A 23882-nucleotide genomic window follows, 5' to 3' on the forward strand; every position below is an offset into this window, starting at 1 on the left:
GATACATAATTCCCTGAAAGTGGTATCACAGGTGGACAGGGTTGTAAAGAAAGCCTTTAGCATCTTGGCCTTCATAAATCAAAATATTGAGTAAAGGAGTTGGAATGTTATGGTAAGGTTGTATAAGACATTGGCGAGGCCAAATTTGGAATATTGTGTGCAGTTCTGGTCACCAAACTACAGGAAGGATATCATTAAGATTGACAGAGTGCAGTGAAGATTTACTAGGATGTTGCTGGATCTTCAGGAGATGAATTACCAGGAAAGATTAAAGAGGTTAGGACTTTGGGGCATAGAAGAATGAGGGGAGATTTGATAGAGATTTACAAAATTATGAGGGGTGTAGAAAGAGTAAATGCAAGTGGGCACTCTCCACTTAGATTGGAAAAGATATATATATGAGAGGACATGGTTTTAGGGTGAAAAGGGAAAGGTTTGGGGGAATTTCTTCACTCAGAGAGAGGTGGGAGTGTGGAATGAGCTGCCATCTGACGTGGTGAATGTGGGGTCTGGAGGGTTATGGAATGGGTACAGATTAGTGGGTCTAGCAGAATGTTTCAGCACAGACTAGAAGGGTCTATGTTGTAGTATTCTATGGTTCTATAACATTTAATCTGAGACCAAAGAGAGTAATCCTGGCTTTATTAATGAAATAATAACTGTTCTTGTGGTCTCTGTAAAGCATCTTCTTTGTCCTCACTTCCGGTAATCTGGCAGTTTAAATTGGACCTCAAACTTCAGCACAAGCATCGAGCAAAGTTACAAAATACTTCCTGATGACATGGAATGGTGAAATGGGTTATCAAGATTGTCTTGGAATGAAAGGACACAATTTTAAGAGTGGATCAATATCATTGATGAAGAAGATTGAAAGTAGCAGAAAGATTAGCTGGATTGATTTTTTTTGTATCAGCAAATGCCCACTCTTTCTTAAAGAAGAGGGACCAAAGATCATGGCAGTGATGGATTGGAATTGAAATATTTCATTACTCATATTCTAAGGACTGAATGGAATGGACCCAGTAACGAGAATGGCCTCTCCTTGAATTGAACATTGAAAGAAAAGTTAAGTAAGATCTTATTATTATCTGAGACAAACTTTTGCCTCCTGAAAAGAGAAACAGAAAAATCAAGGATGTGGCACCACTATGAGACCACACAAATACTAAGAATCAAGGATACAAATTCAGTCAGAAAAATATTTTCAGTCTGAAGTTGTTATTGTGGATTGATCTTATTCATATTTATGTGTATTACAGTTGATTGCTGAACGATCAGATTACATTTGCAGAGAATAATAATGATCCTCCTGTCTCAGAGTTTGTTGCTCTGGGAATAAACAAAACTATTCAATTGTAGAAACATGTATTACAATGTAAACAGCAAATTTGTAAATTTCAAATAACATTAGGCATTAAGATTTGACATGATTTAGACACACCAAAGTTACAATTTCTAGATTGCACTTGGTTTTTGACAATATTTCTAAGGTGGTGAATTATCCAAATACCAGATACATTATCAAACTGAAGTTACCATCTAGCCACTCATAGGAATATTGGGGCAAATGGCCAAATATTCGGATAAAGAGATCGATTTTTAGGCACTACATCAAGGTGAAAAGAGATGTAACACAGCAAAATGGTATAAAGAGGGGTCTAATGTCTTGATTGTGGAAAATTTGACAATCACTCATGGAGCAAACACATTTGGGATTCTCAAAAGATCAAAGTTATAGGCAGTCATAAGGAAAAGATGTGAAAATATGAATGAGTATTTTAAAGTCACTGCACTTCTTAACCAAAAGAAATTGGAGATCAGAGAGTAAAGGGATGATGAAGGGACTGGATGTAGGCAGCAGATTTTTGCGTAAAATTAAGAATGATCATCATGGTTTTGTGTAGTTGAGTTTGTGTCTCACAAATTTGTTTTTTTTGGAGGAAATTAAGATGACTGACCCGTAATCATACAACCTCTTGTGCTTTACATGTAGAATGCCCTGCGGTTTTTCTTGATCTACAGGCCCAGGCCTTCTCGTGTTCCCTTCTAGCTCTCCTAATTTCCTTTTTGAGTTCCTTTCAGGCTACCTTATCATTCTCAAGAGCCATGCCTGAATGTTTTGCCCCCTAAATCTTGACTAATCATTTCACTTCTTTGATTAACCATGCTTCCTTTACCCTACCATTCTTTCTGTGCTTCATTGGCCAAGTTATTCAGCTTTATTTGTGGATGATGAAAGTATGTTGATGCATAAGAAGAGAGAGCCAAGAATAGATCCTTGGGGGACCACAGCAATAATTGCCTGAGAATGGGAAGTGAAGGCATTGCAGATGATATTTGATATGAGTGAAACCAAGCAATTCAAGCAACACTTAGCTGGGCAACAGAGAAGAGGCGATGAAAGATATTGTCTCCAAACAGATTGAAAAATGTGCTAAAGGAGAGTTTATACACAGGATGCCATTTGTGGCTTTGACATAGAATTATTTTCATACTTCAATAGGAGCATCAACTAATTGGAGATGTCATACACACATGTTCTAAAAGACGTACTAGATTCAAGTAGAATGGACTGTGAATGAAGACATGTCCTGCATCAAAGATGTTTTGTGAATACCTGTAAAAAGTATTGTCCTGAAAATATTTGCATTTATCGAGGAATTGCCCCATGAAGTTAAATGCATGGAGAAAATGTGGTGTTTCTGCATGAGTTTCAAACCAGGAAATGTTAAATTCAGTGCTGCGCATTATTTGTCTGAAACAATTAGAAGAAAAATGCATTGCCAATTATATAAACAAGAGAACATTCTGGAAACTCATTTCAGCAACTCGAGTCAAGAAAATTATTTGCTTCCCACTCTTCTGTCATGAAGGCATTTAAGCAAATTGTGGCTACTATGTCTCAAGAAGTAATTTGGGCTCTGGCTTGTCAGATCAGGCACATCTGTCTATATAAAAGCGTTAACTGTGACAGGTATCAAACTGAACAAAGCAGTAACATTGTGTAACACTGAAAGTTTAACAATGAAGCAATATTTTCTTGGACACAATCACAATACTGGTTTCTGTCCTGGAAACTGCTCCAGATGAGGACTTACTTACACATTACTAAGTGGATTCTCACTATTTATCTTCTTTTCTTTTCTTCTTCTTCTTTGGCTTGGCTGCGCAGACGAAGATTTATGGAGGGGTATGTCCACGTCTGCTGCAGGCTCGTTGGGGACTGACAAATCCGATGTGGGACAGGCAGGCATGGTTGCAGCGGTTGCAAGGGAAAATTGGTTGGTTGGGGTTGGGTGTTGGGTTTTTCCTCCTTTGACTTTTGTCAGTGAGGTGGGCTCTGCAGTCTTCTCAAAGGAGGTTGCTGCCCGCCAAACTGTGAGGTGCCAAGATGCACGGTTGGGGACAATATCAGCCCACTGGCGGTGGTCAATGTGGCAGGCACCAAGAGATTTCTTTAAGCAGTCCTTGTACCTCTTCTTTGGTGCACCTCTATCTCGGTGGTCAGTGGAGAGCTCGCCATATAACACGATCTTGGGAAGGCGATGGTCCTCCATTCTGGAGACGTGACCCACCCAGCGCAGTTGGGTCTTCAGCAGCATGGATTCGACGCTTGCGGACTCTGCCAGCTCGAGTACTTCGATGTTGGAGATGAAGTTACTCCAATGAATGTTGAGGATGGAGCGGAGACAGCGCTGATGGAAGCGTTCTAGGAGCCATAAGTGATGCCAGTAGAGGACCCATGATTCAGAGCCAAACAGGAGCGTGGGTATGACAACGGCTCTGAACACGCTGATCTTTGTGTGTTTCTTCAGGTGGTTGTTTTTACAGACTCTTTTGTGTAGTCTTCCAAAGGCGCTATTTGGCTTGGCGAGTCTGTTGTCTATCTCGTTGTTGATCCTTGCATCAGATGAAATGATGCAGCTGAGGTAGGTAAACTGGTTGACCATTTTGAGTTCTGTGTGCCCGATGGAGATGTGGGGGGGCTGGTAGTCATGGTGGGGAGCTGGCTGATGGAGGACCTCAGTTTTCTTCAGGCTGACTTCCAGGCCAAACATTTTGGCAGTTTCCGCAAAACAGGACGTCATGCGCTGGAGAGCTGGCTCTGAATGGGCAACTAAAGCGGCATCATCTGCAAAGAGTAGTTCACAGACAAGTTGCTCTTGTGTCTTGGTGCAGGCGCCTCAGATTGAAGAGACTGCCATCCGTGCGGTATCTGATGTAAACAGCATCTTCATTGTTGAGGTCTTTCATGGCTTGTTTCAGCATCATGCTGAAGAAGATAGTAAAGAGGGTTGGTGCGAGGACGCAGCCTTGCTTCATGCCATTGTCAATGGAGAAGGGTTCGGAGAGCTCATTGCTGTATCTGACCCGACCCTGTTGGTTTTCGTTCAGTTGGATAACCATGTTGAGGAACTTGGGGGGGCATTCGAGGCGCTCTGGTATTTGCCAAAGCCCTTTCCTGCTCACGGTGTCGAAGGCTTTGGTGAGGTCAACAAAGGTGATGTAGAGTCCTTTGTTTTGTTCTCAGCACTTTTCTTGGAGCTATCTGAGGGCAAAGACCATGTCAGTAGTTCCTCTGTTTGAGCAAAAGCCGCACTGTGATTCTGGGAGGACATTTTCGGCGACCCTAGGTATTAGTCTATTAAGGAGAATCCTAGTGAAGATTTTGCCTGCATTGGAGAGCAGCGTGATTCCCCTGTAGTTTGAGCAGTCTGATTTCTCGCCTTTGTTTTTGTACAGGATGATGATGATGGCATCACGAAGGTCCTGAGGCAGCTTTCCTTGGTCCCAGCAGAGCATGAAAAATTCATGCAGTTTGGTATGCAGAGTTTTGCCGCCAGGCTTCCAGACCTCTGGGGGAATTCCATCCATACCTGCTGCTTTGCCACTTTTCAGTTGTTCAATTGCCTTATATGTCTCTTCCCGTGTAAGGACCTCATCCAGCTCTAGACTCAAGGGCTGTTGAGGGAGCTGGAGCAGGGTGGATTCTTGGACTGAGTGGTTGGCACTGAAAAGAGATTGGAAGTGTTCTGACCATCGATTGTGGATGATCTTGTCGCTGAGGAGGACTTTGCAAGAGTGGCCAGCCGGGTTGTCAGAGCCTGCATCAGCCACTCCCCTGTTGGCCACCCCTGCCCCAATGTCCCCCACTGGCCACCCCTGCCCTGAGGTCCCCCGCTGGCCATCTCCACCCTGACAGTCCCCACAAATCTCCCCTGCTCCAATGTTCCCCACTGGCCACCCCTACCCCGACATCCCCCACTAGCCGCCCCTTCCCCAACATTCCCAAACGGCCACCCCTGCCCTGACGGCCTCCACAGATTGTCCCTGCCCCAGTGGGCCCAGTCAACCTCCCCTCCTCATTGGAGTGGGGGCTTTCAGGTAGCTGGGTGGGGGGGGGGGGGGGAAGGCTGTTATATAACGGGACCTAGGGGTTGTCAGTTATTGGGGCAGAGAGGGCTGTCAAGTAGCCAGATGTTGGATCATGGGCTGATGGAGTCATCAGCCTGCCCCTAAGCAGCCACTTATAGTGGCTGCACATTCAGGTGCATCATCAGAGCGCAGCACTCCACCAATTATCCCACCCCGAGCAAGGTTGGCCTCGGTGCCTTAGATGTGCTCTTGGCACATTCAAGTGAATGGGTATTGAGCTGCAAGGGGGAATATTCTACAGCTTTACATGGGGGTGTTCATGCCACCTGAAAGGGCCTTATGAGATGAAAATAGCCTAATGGAAGATTTTAAATGTTCTGAAACATAATTAATACAAACTCAATTATTTGTGAGTTTCTCAGCATATCTGATAGTAAGATAAGAATGGAATTTACCTTTTAGATATTTCTCAGATTTCACTTAATATGCTTTCAAGATGCCAGTATTTAGAGATCTCAATTTTGGAAAATAGAGGAGAATCTTAAGGTGATTGTTCTTTTGCCTCTTTAAAGAAAGAGCCACTTTACAAATGGAGAATATTGCATTAGGGTTCTCTCTTGGCAGAGTAAAAATTGTTAGCAGGGTGTCCAGGCGCTTGACGAGCGGACAACTGTGGAAAGGAAGTGCCTTTTCCCAATGCAGCAGCAGTGAAGAAGGGTGGCTGCTAATATTCATGCAAGCTGTGTTACTCAAAGGACCTGGATGCAAAGCTGGGTGAAAAAAGACCAAACAGAGCTTTATTAAATCATGAAGGGCTTGGATACCCATTTTTACCAAGGGTAGGGCAATCTAAAATCAGAGGGCGACGATTTAAAGTAGATCTGAGGGGCAAATGTTTCAGATGGACAGTGTTGAGTTGCCAGAAGAAGTGATTGAAGCAGGTATCCTTATGTCATTTAAAACACATTTATTAGACAGGTACAAGGATTAGAAAGACTGAGAGGAATATAGGTCAAATGCAGGCAAGTGGATGAGCTCGATAGGCATGTTGACCACCATGGATGAGTTGGGCTGAGGGGCCTGTTTCCATGCTGTATAAATTTTTGGAGTGACTGACGTATGAAACCCTTTCACATTCTTTACTTCGTGTACAGCACCACATTTTAATAACAGCAATACCAATTTTCTTTCACCATCTCCTTTTGCTCAAATAGAAGCACCACACTTCAATGCACTCCACTTATCTTACTGTGTAGGTACAGTTCTCACCCTTTCTTTCCCATATCCTTGGTGTGTCTCTGTCCCCATGCACTGTCTTACACATCCATGCAGCCTTGCTTCAAGATATACTATGGTACTCTACAGAATGGAATTAACAAGAGTTGGAACTGTCAAGAAAAATACTCACTTCAGTCCATTACCTTTACTGACACTGGATAGGTCTCAATGGGTCCTTGCTTATTCTGTTGAACTCCCTCATACATGTTGCATGGTGATTTAATGGTACAGAGCATTCAGTCTCAGTACAACTGCTCTCTCTTTACTCATTACACTGAGCTACTCTCACCCCCTCCCAGATCGTTCAGAGGTCCCAGAAAAAGCTGTAGCAAATGCTAAGATAGGGTAACCTCCCAAAGTGCAGCCTCACTTGCTCTGACATCAACAAATGGCAGTTCAAAAATTGTAGCCCATGAAACATGGATGGAAGGCAGTGAGTTGTTGTAGAGGACACAAATGAACAATGATGAGAGATACCTCCATAAAGAAAAGGATGTCCATGTACCAGCAGCAACTACATGGGAATTACCCTCTTGCACAGCTGTACAGTGTTAGACTGAGTAAGGTGTTCACCTGTAACTTATGCACAGTCATCACCATGCCTTTGATTCATAAGAGACATCTTGAAGAATGTAATCACCAATAATTATGCTGCAGCCAAGACTTGTACTAGGGAGCTTGTGGCTGCAGCTCCGATGAAGGTTGTGGCTCCTGTCCATTCAGGCTCTGATCTCAGCCATCTCCTCCAGTTTGACATCAGTCACACATAAGACAATGGGACTATGCTTCATCTACCATGTTGTAGCTGAGATGAAGGAAGCTTCCAAATTATATTTAATTTTATCAACTAGCACATTAAACATCAAAGAGATATATTTGCTCTGCCTATCAATCATCTCCTGTTAATTTTTTTCAAAGTATAAAATTTGATATACTTTGTCTCTGGAGTTCCTACTTCGGGGGTCTCCAAGAAAATGTCTTATTGCTGTGATGAGTAAGGATCTTTGGCAGGTTTACCGGCTTCAGTTTCCATGGTTCATTTTAATTTAATAGCATCTACAACTCCTCTATGCAAGCAATCAATAAATGGCAAGGCTCCCAAGTACATTACTAAGGGGAGCCACTTGTCACATTTTGAAAATCTTGGGAGTCCTTAGCTTGCGTTGGTATTTCAGTGGGGTAAAGGAAATTACAGTCGCATGAGAGAAGAACTGGCCGAAGTTCATTGGAAAAGCACGCTAATCGAGAAAACAGCAGATCAGCAGTGGCTGATTTCTATGAGAAACGTGGAAAATGCATGACAGAGAGGTGCCAAAAAGAAAGAAATTTATGAATGGAAAAATGAGACAATTGTGGCGGAAGAGGGAAGTTAAAGCCAAAGTAAAAGCAAAAATTAGTGAGAAGTTAGAGAACTGTGAAGCTTTTAAAAACTTAGTGAAGACAACTAAGAAGGTGATTAAGAAGGAAATGATAAATTAAGAAAGGAGGTTAGGAACTAAGAGGATACTACAAGCTTTTTTAAATATATAAAGAGTAAAAGAGAGACAAAAGTAGACATAGGACTGATAGAAAACAGCACTGAAGAAATTGTAATGGGAGACGGAGATGGCAGAAGAACTTAATGTATATTTTGGATCAGTCTTCACTGTGGAAGACATTAGTTGTATACTGGACTCTCAAGGGTCTCCAGGAAGAAAAGTGAGTGCAGTCAAGCTTATGGGAGAAAAGGTACTTGGGAAGCGAAATGTTCTAAGCATAGATAATTCTCCCAGGATAGATGGAAGTAGCTGTTGAGATTGTGGAGGCTTGGGTAACAATCTTCCAGGAATCGATGGATTCTGGCATTGTTCCAATGGATTGGAGGATTGCAAATATCATTTCACTGTTTAAGAAGGGAGCAAGGCAGCAGAAAGAAAATTATGTCAGTGGTTCGGAAGCTGTTGGAGTCAATTGTCCAGGATGAGATGACAGAATACCTGGAAGTCCTTGAAAAAATGGGACCATTCAGCATGGTTTCCCTAAAGGAAAATTATGCCTGACGAACCTACTGCAATCTCTTGAAGAGATCACAGTTAGTAAAGTCGGGGTGATGCAGTTGAATGCTGTGTATTTGGAATTTCAAAAGGCTTTCGACCAGTGTTAAACAAAATGAGAGCCCATGGAATTAAAGGAAGAATATTAGAATGAGTATAACATTGGCTGATCAACAGGAAACAGAGAGTAGGAATAAAAGGATCCTGTTCTGGTTAGCTTCTGCTTACCAGTAGTGTTCCACAGGGGTCAGTCTTGGGACATTGTATATAAATCATTTGGATTATGGATTGTGGCTAAATTTGTGGTAGGTGTTAGGGCAATAAATGCTGAGGGTATGGAAAGGCTGCAGATTTAGATCAGTGGTTCTCAACCTTTTTCTTTCCACTTACATACCACTTTAAGTATTCCCTATGCCATCGGTGCTCTGTGATTAGTAGAATTGCTTAAGGTGGTATGTGGGTGGAAAGAAAAAGTTTGAAAGCCACTGTTTTAATTGTACCTAATTGACTCATTATGTGCATGGTTTCATAACTCCAAAGGAAATGGGTCAATGACAATTTTTCTCAAGCAAAATATTTCAGTAACAATTCTCAATCTTCCCTTCTCACTCACATACTACCTTAACCAATCCCTTACTAATCATAGAGCACTGATGACATAGGGATTACTTAAAGTGATATGTGAGTAGAAAGAAAAAGGTTGATAACCACTGATTTAGATTAGGAGAGTGCATTCTTAGTCTTCTGCTCTACTCACTTTAGAACTATGATCATGTGGCGTGGTATGACAATAACACCATCTACAAATTTTCCGACAATTCAACAGTAATGAATTGTGTAAAGAAAGGCGATGAGTCAGTAAACAGGAGGGAGATGGTACTCAATGTCACCAAAACCAAGGAGCTGATTATTGATTTCAAGAAGGAAAAACCAGAGGTGTACAATCCAGGGATCATTGTGGATCAGAGGAAGATAAAATGAGCAAATTAAAGTTCTTGAGAGTCACTATCTTGGAGGATCTTTCCTGGACCCAACACATTAATGGCATCATGAAGAAAGCACATCAGTGCCTCTACTTCCTCTGGGGTTTGTGGAGATATGGTATAATACCAAAAATCATGGAAAATTTCTACAGACATTTTGTGGAATGTGTGCTTACCGGCTGTATCACGGTCTGGTCTGGGGACCAGAGTGTAAAGCTCTGAAAAATGTAGTGGACATAGACCAGGACATCACAGGCAAAACCCTCCCCACTATCAAGAATATCTATAGGGAAGACTGCTGTCAGAGAGCACCAGCAATTATCAAGGATCCACACAATCCAGCACATGCTCTGTTAACGCTGCTGCCGTCAGGAAAGAGATATAGGTGCCACAAGACTTGCACCATCAGGTTCAAGAACAGCTGATACCCCTCCACCATCAGACACGTCAACAACAAACTCAATCAGGGATTCATTTAAGGACTCTTACTTGTGCATTTTATTGAATTTTTTTATTCTCTCTAAATTGCACAGTCAGTTTGTTTACATTCATTATGTTTACAGTTCTTTATTTGTTTGCGTGTTGGGAACAGTTTCTTTTGCACTACCAAGAAGTGATAAATCTGCCTCACCTGCAGAAAAAAGAATGTCAGGGTTGTATATAAACATATATATAACAATTACAGCACGGAAACAGGCCATTAGGCCCTTCTGGTCCACACCGAACCAAACACTCCTCTCTAGTCCCACCTACCTGCACAATGACCATAACCCTCCACCTTCTTCTCATCCATATACCTGTCCAACTTTTTCTTAAATAATAAAATTGACTCTGCCGCCACTATTTCTCCTGGAAGCTCATTCCACACCGCTACCACTCTTAACTCATGTCCTCTTGTTTCAATCTCTACTACTCTTAACAGAAATAGTCTATCCTTGTATGTGATGTCATGTATGTACTCAGACAATAAATCTGAAATGGAAAAAATAAATGGTAGATGTAATATAATGTGTACGGTCATGCACTTTGGTAGAAGAAATAGAAGGACAGATTATTGTTTAGATAGAGAGAAAATTCAAACTTCAGAGGTGCAAGAGGACTTGGGAGTCCTCGGGCATGATATCCTAAAGATTAACTTCAAGGTTGAGTCGGTGTTGAAGATGGCGAATGCAATGTTGACATTCATTTTTACAGGAATAGCATATAAGAACAGAGTTGTAGAACAGACTCTATGGGGTACTGGTGAGACTGTGTTCAGTTTTGAGTGTCTTTTTTGAAAAAAAGGCATAAAAGGGCATCAATTTAAAACAGAGAAGTGGAAAAATTTATTTAGCCAGTGGGTCATGAGTCTATGGAACTTGTTGCCATAGGTGGTTGTGGAAGTGAGATCATTGGGTATATTTAAGGCAAAGATTGATAATCAGGGCATCAAGGGTCACAGAGAGAAGGCCGGGAAATGGGGCTGTGTGGGTGGATGGATTAGTTCATGAGCAGACTTGATGCAGACTTGATGCAGAAGGATTGTTCTCCTTCTGCTCCTATATCATGATCTTATTGCATTATATCAGTTTCCCCTGTTTTAGAGATGATCATTAATGACATACCTGAATTTTTACATGCAGGTGTTAAACTTGATTAAACTAAAATGCCTTGGAGAGGGTCTCAAAAACAGAAGAACTTGTATATGGTACTTCACTGCATGTACACACACACACACACACACACACACACACACCACACACACACACACACACACACACACACACACACACACACACACACACACACACACACACACACACACACACACACAGTACTTTAGTGAAGGAATTTAGGTTCTCGTCTCCCCTTTGAGAAGAAACTCTGGTTGTCTGAGGTACTGTCCAATTTTTTGAAGATCTGATCTTATGAGAAATTAGACTGATTATTAGAGTTCAGTGATTATTTGCATTTTATGAGCTACCTAGCTGCTTTTTTTTTGCACCATTCCCAGAGGCACTGCAATACTGGGTCGATGCGTGGAGTGGATGGAGCAAGCCCCTATTCCATCTCCCTGTTCCAAAAATCAATTTAATATATGGTCCCTAGATAAGAAACTTATCAGATATTAAACTGATAAGACAGATATTTAAGGCAGTGTTTCTTAACCTTTTTCTTTCCACTCACATACCACTTTAAGTAATCCCTATGCCATTGGTGCTCTGTGATTAAGGGATTGGTTAAGGTGGTATGTGAGTGGGAAGGGAAAGATGAGAATCACTGTTCTAGACCGAATTGTTACTGAAATATTCTGCTTGAGAAAAACTGTCATTGGCCAATTTCCTTTGGAGTTATGAAACCGTGCACATAACGAGTCAATTAGGTATGATTAAAACAGTGGTTTTAAAACATTTTCTTTCTACCCACATACCACCTTAAGCAATTCCTTACTAATCACAGAGCACCAATGGCAGAGGGATTACTTAAAGTGGCATTTGAGTGGAAAGATAAAGGATGAGAACCAGTGCCTTAAGGAAATCACATTCCCTATTTTTGTTTCAAATAATCCATGGGCAACGCACAAGCTAACCCAAAATCAATGCTATGTCTGCTCCTGGTTTCTTTCAATGCTTCCCTAACCAATTACTGAAGGGGGTTTGACAAAACTCCAGGTAACTGTTTTATAGTTTTCCCTCATTCTGTAGGATAGCACTTTGCTGCTCCTGGTACTTTTGTAAGAAAGTCAGGAAGCGAGGATTGACTGACTGTACTTCTTTATTCCATGGCACTCCACATTGATACTACAATTTACAGTGCTGCTCTGTCAGTAACATCTCTGCAATGAGACAGTTGATAAGACAGTGCAGTGCGCACATTGACTTCACAGGCATCACACGGAGGATACAATTTGCAGCAATATAAATATTGACTGAACAAGTCAACTCAAAGCTGCAAATGCTAGAAACTGGAGCAGACCAAGAATTGCTGGAGTAATTCAGCAGGTCATATAGCATCTGTGGGTAGAAACTGTCAGTCAACGTTTCAAGTCAGAACCCTTTATGAAGACACCTAAAATAGTACTGTGCAAAAAAGCTTTGACTTGCTCGCATCCTGTTTTAAGATCAGACACCAGCATTAATTAATTTCCCATGAAAACAACAAAGATGAACACTGTCCACCAATATTGCATACCATCTTATTGCGCCTGTCCCCTTTAAACTGCAGATGACTCTAATGTGTGAGGAGGGAGTGTCTAATGGCTTAGATCATGAACCTACCTCTGATTTCAGTCCAAAGAGAAAATAGTGATGTGATAAAATGAGATTAGTTTTTATACCCACATTAGCTGAACCATTCTATGGATAAAGAGTAAAAACACAAAATACTGCAGAAACTCAGCAAGTCAAACAATGTCCTTTATGTAGCAAAGGTAAAGATACATAACCTATGTTTCAGGCTTGAGCCCTTCATCAAAGTATGAGAAAATTCCAACAAACGTCCAAACAGGAATGGGGGGTGGTGGTGGGGTGCAAAGGCAGGAGATGATAGGTAGAGAAAGGAGGGAGGGGACAGCAGCAATGATGGAGAGGCAGGATAGCAGGGCTGGGTGGGTGGAAAACTGGAAAACCAGAAAAGGGGGAGGGGAAAGAAAAGGCCAGCAGGTTTAATGGAAAGCAGTAAAGTCAATGTACATGCCATGTGGCTAGATTGTGTCCAAATGGAAAATAAGGTATTGTTCCTCCAATCTGTGGGTGGTCAGCATAGGACAGTACATAAGGCCATGGACAGACATGTAAATGTGGGAGTGTAACCAGAATTTTAAATGGTTGGCCACTGGGAGGGTCGCTGTAGTTGCGAACAGAGCGGAGGTGCTGAGCAAAGCAATCTCCCAGTCTGTGACCTGTCTCTCCAATGTACAGAATGCCAAAAAATGTGCAACAGATGCAGTAAACAAGTCCTCTAGATGTACAAGTGAAGTATTGCTTCACGTGAAAGGCCTATGAGGGGCCCTGGACCATGATGAGGGAGGAGGTATGGACACAAGTGTTGCACCTCCTGCGGCCACAGGGGAAGGAGCTGGTGGTGTGATGGGTGGGGAGGGATGAGTGCACGGGGGAATTGCAGAGGGAGTGGTCCCTGTGAAAAGTCGAGAAGGGAGAAAGAAAAATGTCTGGTGGTGGGATCTTGTAGTAAGTGCCGGAAATTCCAGGGGATGATGTGTTGGATGCAAAGGCTGGTAGGGTGAGGATGAGGGGGATTCTATGTTTGTTGTGTCTGAGAGTAGAGGGGGCAGAGCAGATGAGAGGGAAATGGAGAAGATGCGGGTGAGGGCTGAGTTGATAGTTGAGGAGGGGAAACCACGTTTATGGAAGAAGGCAGACATTTTGGAAGCTCTGGGCTGGAAGACTTTATCTTGTGAACAGATGCAGTGAAGACAGAGAAATTGAGAGCAGGGGGATAGGGTGTGAAGGTAGTTGTTGGAGTTGGAGAGTTTGTGATATATGCCAGTGGAAAGCTTGTCTCCTGAGACGAAGAGAGAGATCCAGGAAGGGGGAGAGTGTTATCGGAGATGGACCAAGTGAGTTTGAGAGTTGTGGGAATTGGAGGCTTTGTCGTATATGCAAGTGGAAAGCTTGTCTCCCGAGATGGAGATAGAGAGATGTAGTATAATACTCTCCCCTTTCTGGACTCAAATCCACCTGGTCCATCTCCAATAACACTCTCTCCTTCCTGGATCACTCTGTCTCCATCTCGGGAGAAGCTTTCCACTGTCATATACCACAAACTTTCAAACTCCAATAACTACCTGTACTGCACTTCCTCACACCCTATCTCCTGTTAGGATTCCATTCCCTTCTCTCAATTTCTCCATCTCCACTGCATCTGTTCCCAAGTTGAGGTCTTCCAGTCCAGCTCTTCTGAAATGTCTGCCTTCTTCCACAAAAGTGGCTTCCCCCAACCAGTATCAACTCAGCCCTCACCGGCATCTCCTTCATTTCACAATCACCTGTCCTGGCCCCCTCTTCCCCCAGATGCAACAAGCATAGAATCCACCTCATCTACCACCCCACCACCCTCCGTATCCAACACATTATCCGCCAGAATTTCTGGCATCACAGGATCCCACAACCAGTCACAGTGTTTCCTCTCCTCCCCTCTCAGCCTTCTGCAGGGACTACTCCGTCCACGATTCCCTAGTGTACTCACCCCTCCCCAGCCATAGCACCCCCAGCACCTTCCCTTGTTCCCACAGGAGGTGCAACACTTGTGCCCACATCTCCTCCTTCACCACGGTCTGGGGCCCCAAACAGGCCTTTCATGTAAAGCAACACTTCACTTGTACATCCAGTGGACTTATTTACTGCATCCAGTGCACCCTTTGTAGCATTCTCTACATGGGAGAGACAGGTCGCAGATTTGGATATTGCTTCGCTCAGCACCTCCGCTCAGTTCGCAACTACAGCAACCTCCCAGTGAACAACCGTTTCAATTCTGAGTCACACTTCCATGCTCACATATCTGTCCATGGCCTTATGAACTGTCCCATCTTAACAACCTGCAGATTGGAGGAACAACACCTTATTTTCTCACTTGGCATGACCATTGAATTTACTGCTTTCCATTAAACCTGCTGGCCTTTTCTTTCCCCTCCCCCTTTTCTGGTTTTCCAGTTTTCCATCCACCCTCCCCTTCATTGCTGCTGTCCCCTCCCTTCTTTCTCCACCTATCGTCTCTTGCTTTTTCTACCTCCCCCTTCCCCCCCCTCCCCACCCTTTTGTTCAAAGTCTTGCCAGCATTTTCTCATACCTTGATGATGGGCTCAAGCCTGAAATGTCCGTGATATATCTTTACCTTTGCTACATAAATGACATTGTTTGACCTGCTGGGTTTCTCCAGCACTTTGTGTTTTTACTTCAACCACGGTGTCTACAGAATGTTGTGATTTACTGAGAGTTAACAACCCACTCATATATCAAAGATTCTTAAACCACAAAAGTTTAATACATTTAAAGGTTCGATTATATTGCAGGTGTGGTTATTGTAAACAGACATGAAATATATGTGAACTTGCTTTTCATAACAAAGTAACAAATTTTACATGGAGACCAAAACCATATACTGTATGTTCTCTTACTTTTCTTAATCACTTGTATTTGTCAACCCTTTGTGTTTCATGTGCTAGGACACCTCGATCCCATGGCAACAGAACATTTACTTGTCTAACTCCACTGAAACACAAAAACTGCAGATGCTGGAGAATAGAGTTATGACTGGAAATGTTGATTGACCATTTCTATTCATGGATGCTGCCTGACCTTTTGAGTTCTCCAAGGTTCTCTTTGTTCACCATATAAATAAAAGTTTGCTTTTTCATTCTTCCTTCCAAAGAGGGCAACCTCACATTATCCCGCATTTGTCTACTTCTTGACCTTTCATTTAACCTGCCCATATCCCATTGTAGGCTCCTTGTGTCCTCCTCAAAACTTGCTAACCCATTTATCCTTGTGTCACTGGCAAATTTGGCTGTAGCTACTCAATCTATTCATTCAAGTCAATAATATATTCTGCAAATTGTTGAGTCAGCTCTGATCCTCGTATGCTTTAAAATCCTCCTAGAAAATATGTAACATTCCCGCTGAGCTGTGGAAATCCTACACGACAACAGCTCAAGACAGAAAATAAATGCAGTAATGGCATTGAGATCCTGTGGTCCAGAGTAAACAGTGGAAGGAAACCTCACAGATATCCTTCCTCAAATATCTTCTACCGTGGCAAAGTCCACAGACCCCACCTTTGACTCATCAGGCACCTTCAGACCCACATAACTGGAGTGCATTGTTATATTCAGTATTCGTCAGTGCTTACAAGAAACCAGCAGGAAACTCAAACAAGGAGTGGCATATTAAAGTGAATATTTCAAATTAGAATACTTGGAAATATTGCATACAAATCCTTTGACTGCACAGTCTGTGATGATAAACCCTGGCTGGCACTTCTAGGAATTTCCCAATTTCTTGTTTGTGATAGATTTAGGACAAAATAATTGTCAAAAAGACTCTGTCTTTTGCATTCATGTAAACAGTAAATATTGGAAATCTGAAATGCGTAACATGAATTCCACAAAATAGTAAGGAATATCAGTCAGCATCTGTAAAAATCAAATCAAATTGAAGTTTAAAGTAAATGTAGTTTTTCTTTGTCAGATTTGCACGTAAAAACATTCAACAAATGCCTAGGAAATTTTAGAGGGAAAAAAGGAGAGTAAGAGATGGAGAACACAGGCAGTCCCTGAACTGCGCCTGAATGTACTGGTTATAAGCACTGAAACCCCAAAGCCTATGAACTGACTGATGTAGATAATAGTCCCACCAGTCCCCATCAGCATCTGGAAAGGTAATCAATATTTTGAAAGCCCTAAACCTTTTGTGGCAGTATTGGGCAATGTGTTGAAATCCATCAGCAATATGAATTGCTTGTTATTTTTTGATTGGAGTTTGCTCTTCCTTGTCTGCAGATGATCCGACAGTGCAGGAAATGAATAGGAACATGCCATTGCAGACGGGAGAAATGATCATTATCGTGACAGTTCTGGTCATGTGGGCAGGTATGTCACTCCTGAGTACTGCTGGTCATATTAACTATTCTATATCTTGACCTTTATTTTGTATGATTTATTTAAACTAATAAAGTGATGGGGTGAACTTGATGTTTAGAACCTGACTGATGACATGTTCATGACAATAAGTTCTGATTCTGAAGTGGCCAGCTGTTCAACGCCTCACTAGGTGGAAGTTCAGGCACTCAGCGCATGCTCTGCCTTCCCCTCAGGGTAGGAGTGGGACCTGTGCACTGCTCAGGGAGTCTAACAGAACGCCACGGCCTTCCACCTCTCCCAGCCTTCTGACAGAACTAGCACCAGGTCAACGAGTATATTGGTCCATTAAAACTGGACAGTGAAGAGTGGCTACTGAGAGAATGAGTTGTTTCATTTCAAGAAAATCTAATTAGATTACATTGATCCTGTTGTTTCATGTGTGAGTGAATCCTTGTAGTTATTTAATTATTTGATCTATTTTATTGTTTTAATATTATTTTCTAATAATTGTTTAGAAACAGGTCCTTTAGCCTAACTTATCCATGCCGCCCAAAATGCTTATTCATGCTAATCCCATTTAATAGCCTCCATCTGTATCCCTCTAAAAGATTCCTATCAATCTACCTGTCCAAATATTTTTTGAACATTGTAATTGTACCTGAACATTTTTGAATATTAGGAAAGACATTCACAAAGGTTTAATCTTAGTAAAGCAAAGTCTTTCTCCATGGAGAGTTCTTGTGTTTCTCTCATCAACTGGCTACAGACCTCCCAGTGGAGGGCTGTGCTCGGGGCTGCGCTGCCAGATGCATCATGGCTCCAGGGCGGTGATTTGGTGCATTAAATTTTCATAAAGTCAGTTCATTGTGCAATAGCCTAATGATGAACCTGTGAAAATGTGTTGTGATAATATTTAAACAAGTCGTCAAAGGTGAAATTTTCTCATTACAAAAATATAATGTTCACTCATGGTCATGAAGCATAGCAATCATTTTCAAACTCATAGTTGAAAAGCTCACTATTGCTGTTGAGTAACTGGAAGAGCATGTTAATTTTTTTATTGAAGTAATCCTCTAGTTTATGGGCCCACAAAGTGTGTTAAATGTGCGGTGCACAGTAAGTTAATGCAAGTTTTATTTCCAAGGGGGATTGCTGCTGGAGAGTTGTACCATGAATGGTGCAGGGAAGAATGAACTGTGCACTATTAGGACAATCAAAGTAGGGTCAGAAGGAGGCCAGCCATGAGGGATTTTAGAGACTACAAGGGTGGGGTTGGTCCATCGAAGGGGGAGATGGATCAAAATTTTCATTTGATGATGTTGGGGTCATAAATGGAATTGGATGTCATGTTTGAGCATTGGAATTGTGGGGGTGAGGCCAGGAAATTCAACTGAGAACTACTGTTAGGAGGAAGTTTTTAACCACTGAACATTGATTCCCATTGTTGGACTCCACGAGCTGGAAATTGTCATTGAACAAGCTTCTCACTCACAGTAAGATGTTGCTTTGCACAATTGCAATCCTTGTATGTGACATTACGCACATTGGATGCCACATTAATGTCCCGCCTTCTCTATGAGATAGCCTGTCACGTTCCACAGGATTCTGTACAATAAATATCATTGGTAAGCTTAGTATTTATTATCTATTCTTTATTATTCTTGAACCAGTGACTTGTTTTACCATTTCAGAAGTGCGTTAATTCAACCAGAATGTTGTTCTGGTAGCTCCAGAAGATCCCCTTCCATGAAAGACTTTCATAAATCAGATGGATATTTATGAATCTTATATTTTCTGTGATACTCAGAAATCATGGATCTTGGTAAATGACCTGCTGGTTGCATTTATCATCCCAGCATCTCCAAGGGGCAATTTGATGGATGCTGTAAATGAAAGTCACATCTCTCTGAAGTACACAGGGGGCTTGCTCCACACACAGATAAAGATCTGTTACTAGTTGTAGGAATATTTAGTTAAGAGTCAACACTGTGCATGTTCTGGCAATACTAGCTGGTTAACATCTAACTCCTAGTTCTTAAAGAATTTGCCACCAAAGTGGCAGCAATGCTTCCAGTCATACTAAAATGATACTGATGTCCATTTTTGTGTGGTCCTGACTCAGACTCTGCCCTTCATTGAGCTCCGTAACTAATTTGACTTCCCTTGACCATGGATTGATCATGTTTCCCAACATACCTGCTAATACCCAATAAATGCTCAGCAACTCATTTGAATTATCCAATGAGATCTGAAGATGTAAGTGAGTTGAGTTTTCCAACAATAAGATCCTCCAATCTCTTGACTTGGGCTGATGTTAGAAATCACTTATAGATGTCAGTTGATAGAATATGACATCTATGGCTTGTTTAGCTCTTTGAAAATGAAATGATAATTATGCTACAAATTGGCCTCAATGCTGCCTTGACTGTGGGAGGGTGTGGGTAGCACACTAGCCAGTAGGAAGCCAAGCAAGGTCTGATGGTAACAGCAGGCTGTTTAACTAATTGTTGGCTGCACTTACCCATTTGAGAGCCAACTTGCTATAGCCAGAGAGCACAAGCAGGAGGTCAAAGCTTACAGTCCGTGGAGGCTAAAGATCCTGGCAAATTGAGTCTTGTGGGTGTGAGCGTACATCAAGAAATTCTGAGTGAAAACAGAAGCTGTTCCTGTCTCAGAACGAGAAGCATCTGAGCACCAACATTATCCTGGTCAGTTGAAATCACCTCAAATCTATTGACAAATCTCCACCTCACTATTAAACCATAGGTGCTGTGCCAGTGTTGATGAATATTAATTACGATCCCACCTGACTTTTGTTGGAGTTTTGTCAAAAGGCTGATATGTATTTGTTATAGGGGCGTTAAAATCAAAACAAAGAAATCCTCACCTCTAAATGAGGTGCATGCTATTTACAAAATTATAGCCCATAAGAGTTGGGAGATGTGCTGAGAATTATTTTAAGGACATTGTATGATTATGGCATTTCCTTGTTTGAAGACTTTGCATATCCAAGATTTTTTTTCATTTATGAAGACAACTTACAAGGGAAAAACCACATACTCTGTTGGACGATCTCTATTCCTGGATCCATTTATTATTTTACTGTCGAAAAGCCAGAAAATATAGTCATTGTTATACAAGCGTCATTGTATTTATGAAACTATGTTAAACACTATGACATTCTTAAGAGCATCTGATGATACATCTTGCACTGCAAATTGCTCAAACTCCAGATGTCTAATGCAAATGTCTAATTCTAAAACTTGGTTTAGTCTATGCATTGTAAATTTAAATGGGAAGATTAAGCTCAAGTAATAATAGTATGTTATCTGCTCTCAAAGGAATTTTTGAACCATTCTCAGATGGGCCTAATGATTGACCACTGGTCAGAAACATCTCATTCAAAATATTGAACCCACATAGGTTTGACTAACAGGTTACTTTGAAATTCTTCAAGTAGTGTCCCTCCTCTGGTATGACTGGGACCCTGGAAGTAATGATGATTGGCCTGAGAAAATAGTTGCCATAAGGTTTTACTTCCAGAACTGTCAAGGGTGCTCTTTGATGTGATGTCATGAATGTACTCTGACAATAAATATAAAATCTGAATTTGATAATTTAGCTTAGCATGTGGCTGAAGAGATGGTGCAGGAGGGAGTGCTTCATATTTCTGGATCATTGTGTTCTCTTCCAGGGAAGATGGGTCCGGAACCAGCGGGGTGATTGCATCTGAATAAGAGGGACTAATATCCTTGTGGGAAGGTTTGCTAGTGCTGGTGCTGGGTGTTTAAACAAGATTTTTAGGGGGATAGGAACAAAAGTGCTAGAGCAGATGGTGGAGTGGAGGAGAAAAAGATGATGTTAAGACTGTACAGAAAGACATAAATCAAAGGGCTGTGCGAGGTGAAAATAATATTTCCCAGGGGCATCCACTTCAATGCAAGGAATATTTTAGAAAAGGCAGGAGGGGCAGGATTGGCAGCTCAATGTTTTAGGATTCCCTTGTTTCAGACATAGATCTTGAGGGGTGAAAGTGAGAGGAGTGGCATTGCTCGTCAGGAAAAGTGTCACAGCTGTGTTTAGACTGGACAAAGTAGAGGGATCATCTACTGAGGCTACAGGGATTGAGCTGAGGAAAGGTATAACCACATAAATGGATTGAATTTTAGACCACCCAATAGTCAGTGAGAATTGGAGGAGAAATTCTGCAGACAGATAGGAGACAGCTATTAGAAACATAAAGCTGTGATGGTAGGTGATTTTAACTTTCCACATATTGATTTCATACTGCAAAAGGGCTGGAAGGTTTAGAGTTTTCCAAATGTGTTCAGGAAAGTTTTCTAAATCAATATATTGAAGTTCTAACTGGATCTTCTATTAAAGAACAAGACAGGACAGGTGACAGAAGTATGTGTAGGGGAAACTAATGCCATTAGTTTCAAGATAATTATGGATAAGGATAGGTCTGATCCTTGGGTTGAGATTCTCAATTGGAGAAAGGCCAATTATGAGGAAATGAAAAAGGATCTGTGGATTGAAATACATTGTTTTCTGGTAAAGACTGGTAAGTGGAAGACCTTCAAAGGTGACATTTTGAAAATACAGTGTTTGAATGTTCATGTTGCGATTACAGGCAAAGTTAACAGGCATAAGGAACCTTGTTTTTTTAGGGATACTGGAGATATGGTTAAGAAGAAGAGAGAGGAATATTGCAGGCATAAGCAACAAGGAGCAAATGAGGCACGAGGAATATAAAAATGCACTCAAAAACTTGAGGGAAATTAGGAGGGCTAAAAGAAGACATGAGTTTGTTTTGGCAGATAAGGTCATGGAAAATTGTAAGGGCTTCTACAGGTTCATTAAGAGCAAAAGGATAGAAAGAGACAAAATTGGTCCTCTTGAAGATCAGAGTGATTGGCTATGTTCAGAGCCAGAAGGGATGGGGGAGTTCTCAAATGTTTTGTTTTGCATCCATATTTACTCAGGAAACTAGCACATGGTCTAGGGAAATGAGGCAAACAACCAGTGTGGTCCAGTGAGGTCATGGAACTTATACCTATTAAAGAGGAGGAAGTGCTTACTGTCTTAAAGCAAATAAGGGTGAATAAATTCTGAGGGCTGAGCAAAGAATTCCCTCAGACCTAAAGGGAGACTAGTGTAGAAATTGCAGAGGCACTGGCAGATATATTTAAAAAGACCTTAGCCACAGGTGAGGTACCAGATGATTTGAGAGTAGCTCATGTTGTTCTGTTGTTTAAAAAAAGGCTTCAAAAATAACCCAGGAAATTTTAGGCCAGTGAGCCTGATGTCAGTAGTAGGTACGTTATTGGAAGTTATTGGAAGGATATACAATTATTTGGATAGTCAGGTACTGACTAGTGATAATCTACATGGTTTTGTGAGTGGTAGGTTGTGTTTAACCATTCTTATAGAGTTTGCTGAGGAGGTTACCAGGAAAGTTGATCTTCATGGACTTTAGTAAGGCCTTTGACAAGGTCCCACATGGGAGGTTAGTCAGGAATGTTCCGGCGCTCACTATTCATGGTGAGGAAGTAAACTGCATTTAACATTGGTTTTATGGGAGAAGACAGAGAGTGCCTCTCAGAATGGAGGCCTGAGACTGGTGTTATGCCAGGTCCATTATTGTTTGTCATCTATATCAATGATCTGGATGTTAACGTGGTAAAATAGTTCAGCAGGTTTGCTGATGACACAAAGTTTGGAAGTGTTGTGGACAGTGAGAAAGGCTTTCAAAGCTTGCAGAGGGATTTAGACCAACTGAAAAAAATGGGCTGCAAAATGGACGATGGAATTTAATGCAGAAATTTTTGAGGTGTTGCATTTTGGAAGTACATATCATGGTAGGACACTGAGGGGTCTGGGAATTCAGACACATAATTCCCTAAAGGTGGCATTATAGATGGATAGGGTTATAAAAGAACTGTTTGATGCATTGGCCTTCATAAATCAAAATAATGAGTATTATGAGTTAAGATGCTTTGGTAAAGTTGTACAAGACCTTGATGAAGCTAAATTTGGAGAATTGTGTACAGTTTTGGTCAGCTAACTACAGGAATGATATCAATAAGATTTAAAGAGTGAAGAGATTTATGAGGATGTTGCCATAACTTGAAATGAGTTTTTGGGAAAAGTTAAACGGCATAGAAGAATGAGCGGAGATTTGATAGAGATATTTAAATTTATGAGGGGTATTGATAGAATATATGCAAATAGATTTTTCAACTGAGGTTAGGTGAGATACAAACCAGAGCACGTGAGTTAAGGGTGAAAGGGGAAAGATTAAGGGGAGCATTAGGGGGAATTTCTTTAAATAGAAAGTAGTAGGAATGTGGAATGAGTTGCCAGCTGAAGTGGTGAATGCAGGCTCGATTTTAACATTTAAGAAACATTTGGCTAGGTACATGGATGGGAGAGGTATGGAGGGCTATGGACTGGGTTCAAGTCAGTGGGACTAGGCAAAATAATGAATTGGCACTGACTCGAAGGGTCGAAGGGCCTGCTTTTCTGAGCAGTAATTTTCTATGTTTCTATGGTTTCATGTTGATTTTGTTCATTTGCTATTGATGGGGAACAATTTAAACAATTTAGAAAGGATTTGCCATCAATTTTAGAATG

The 23882-nt window shown here is 41.5% G+C and overlaps 1 protein-coding gene and 1 pseudogene across 2 annotated transcripts in view; one reads left to right on the top strand and one right to left on the bottom strand.

The window, feature by feature from the left end:
• Positions 1 to 23882, top strand: part of LOC138736718 (fibronectin type III domain-containing protein 4-like) — a 227824-nt gene that overhangs the window by 162909 nt on the left and 41033 nt on the right. For both annotated transcript variants that reach the window (XM_069886681.1, XM_069886683.1), the window contains exon 4: positions 17166 to 17255. In XM_069886681.1, the coding sequence (XP_069742782.1) occupies positions 17166 to 17255 (90 nt within the window). The remainder of the gene's footprint in view (positions 1 to 17165; positions 17256 to 23882) is intronic.
• LOC138737782 (U2 spliceosomal RNA) lies at positions 11644 to 11811 on the bottom strand (annotated as a pseudogene).

This window comes from Narcine bancroftii, chromosome 6 (assembly GCF_036971445.1).
Source record: "Narcine bancroftii isolate sNarBan1 chromosome 6, sNarBan1.hap1, whole genome shotgun sequence".
In the NCBI taxonomy this organism is placed as follows: domain Eukaryota; kingdom Metazoa; phylum Chordata; class Chondrichthyes; order Torpediniformes; family Narcinidae; genus Narcine; species Narcine bancroftii.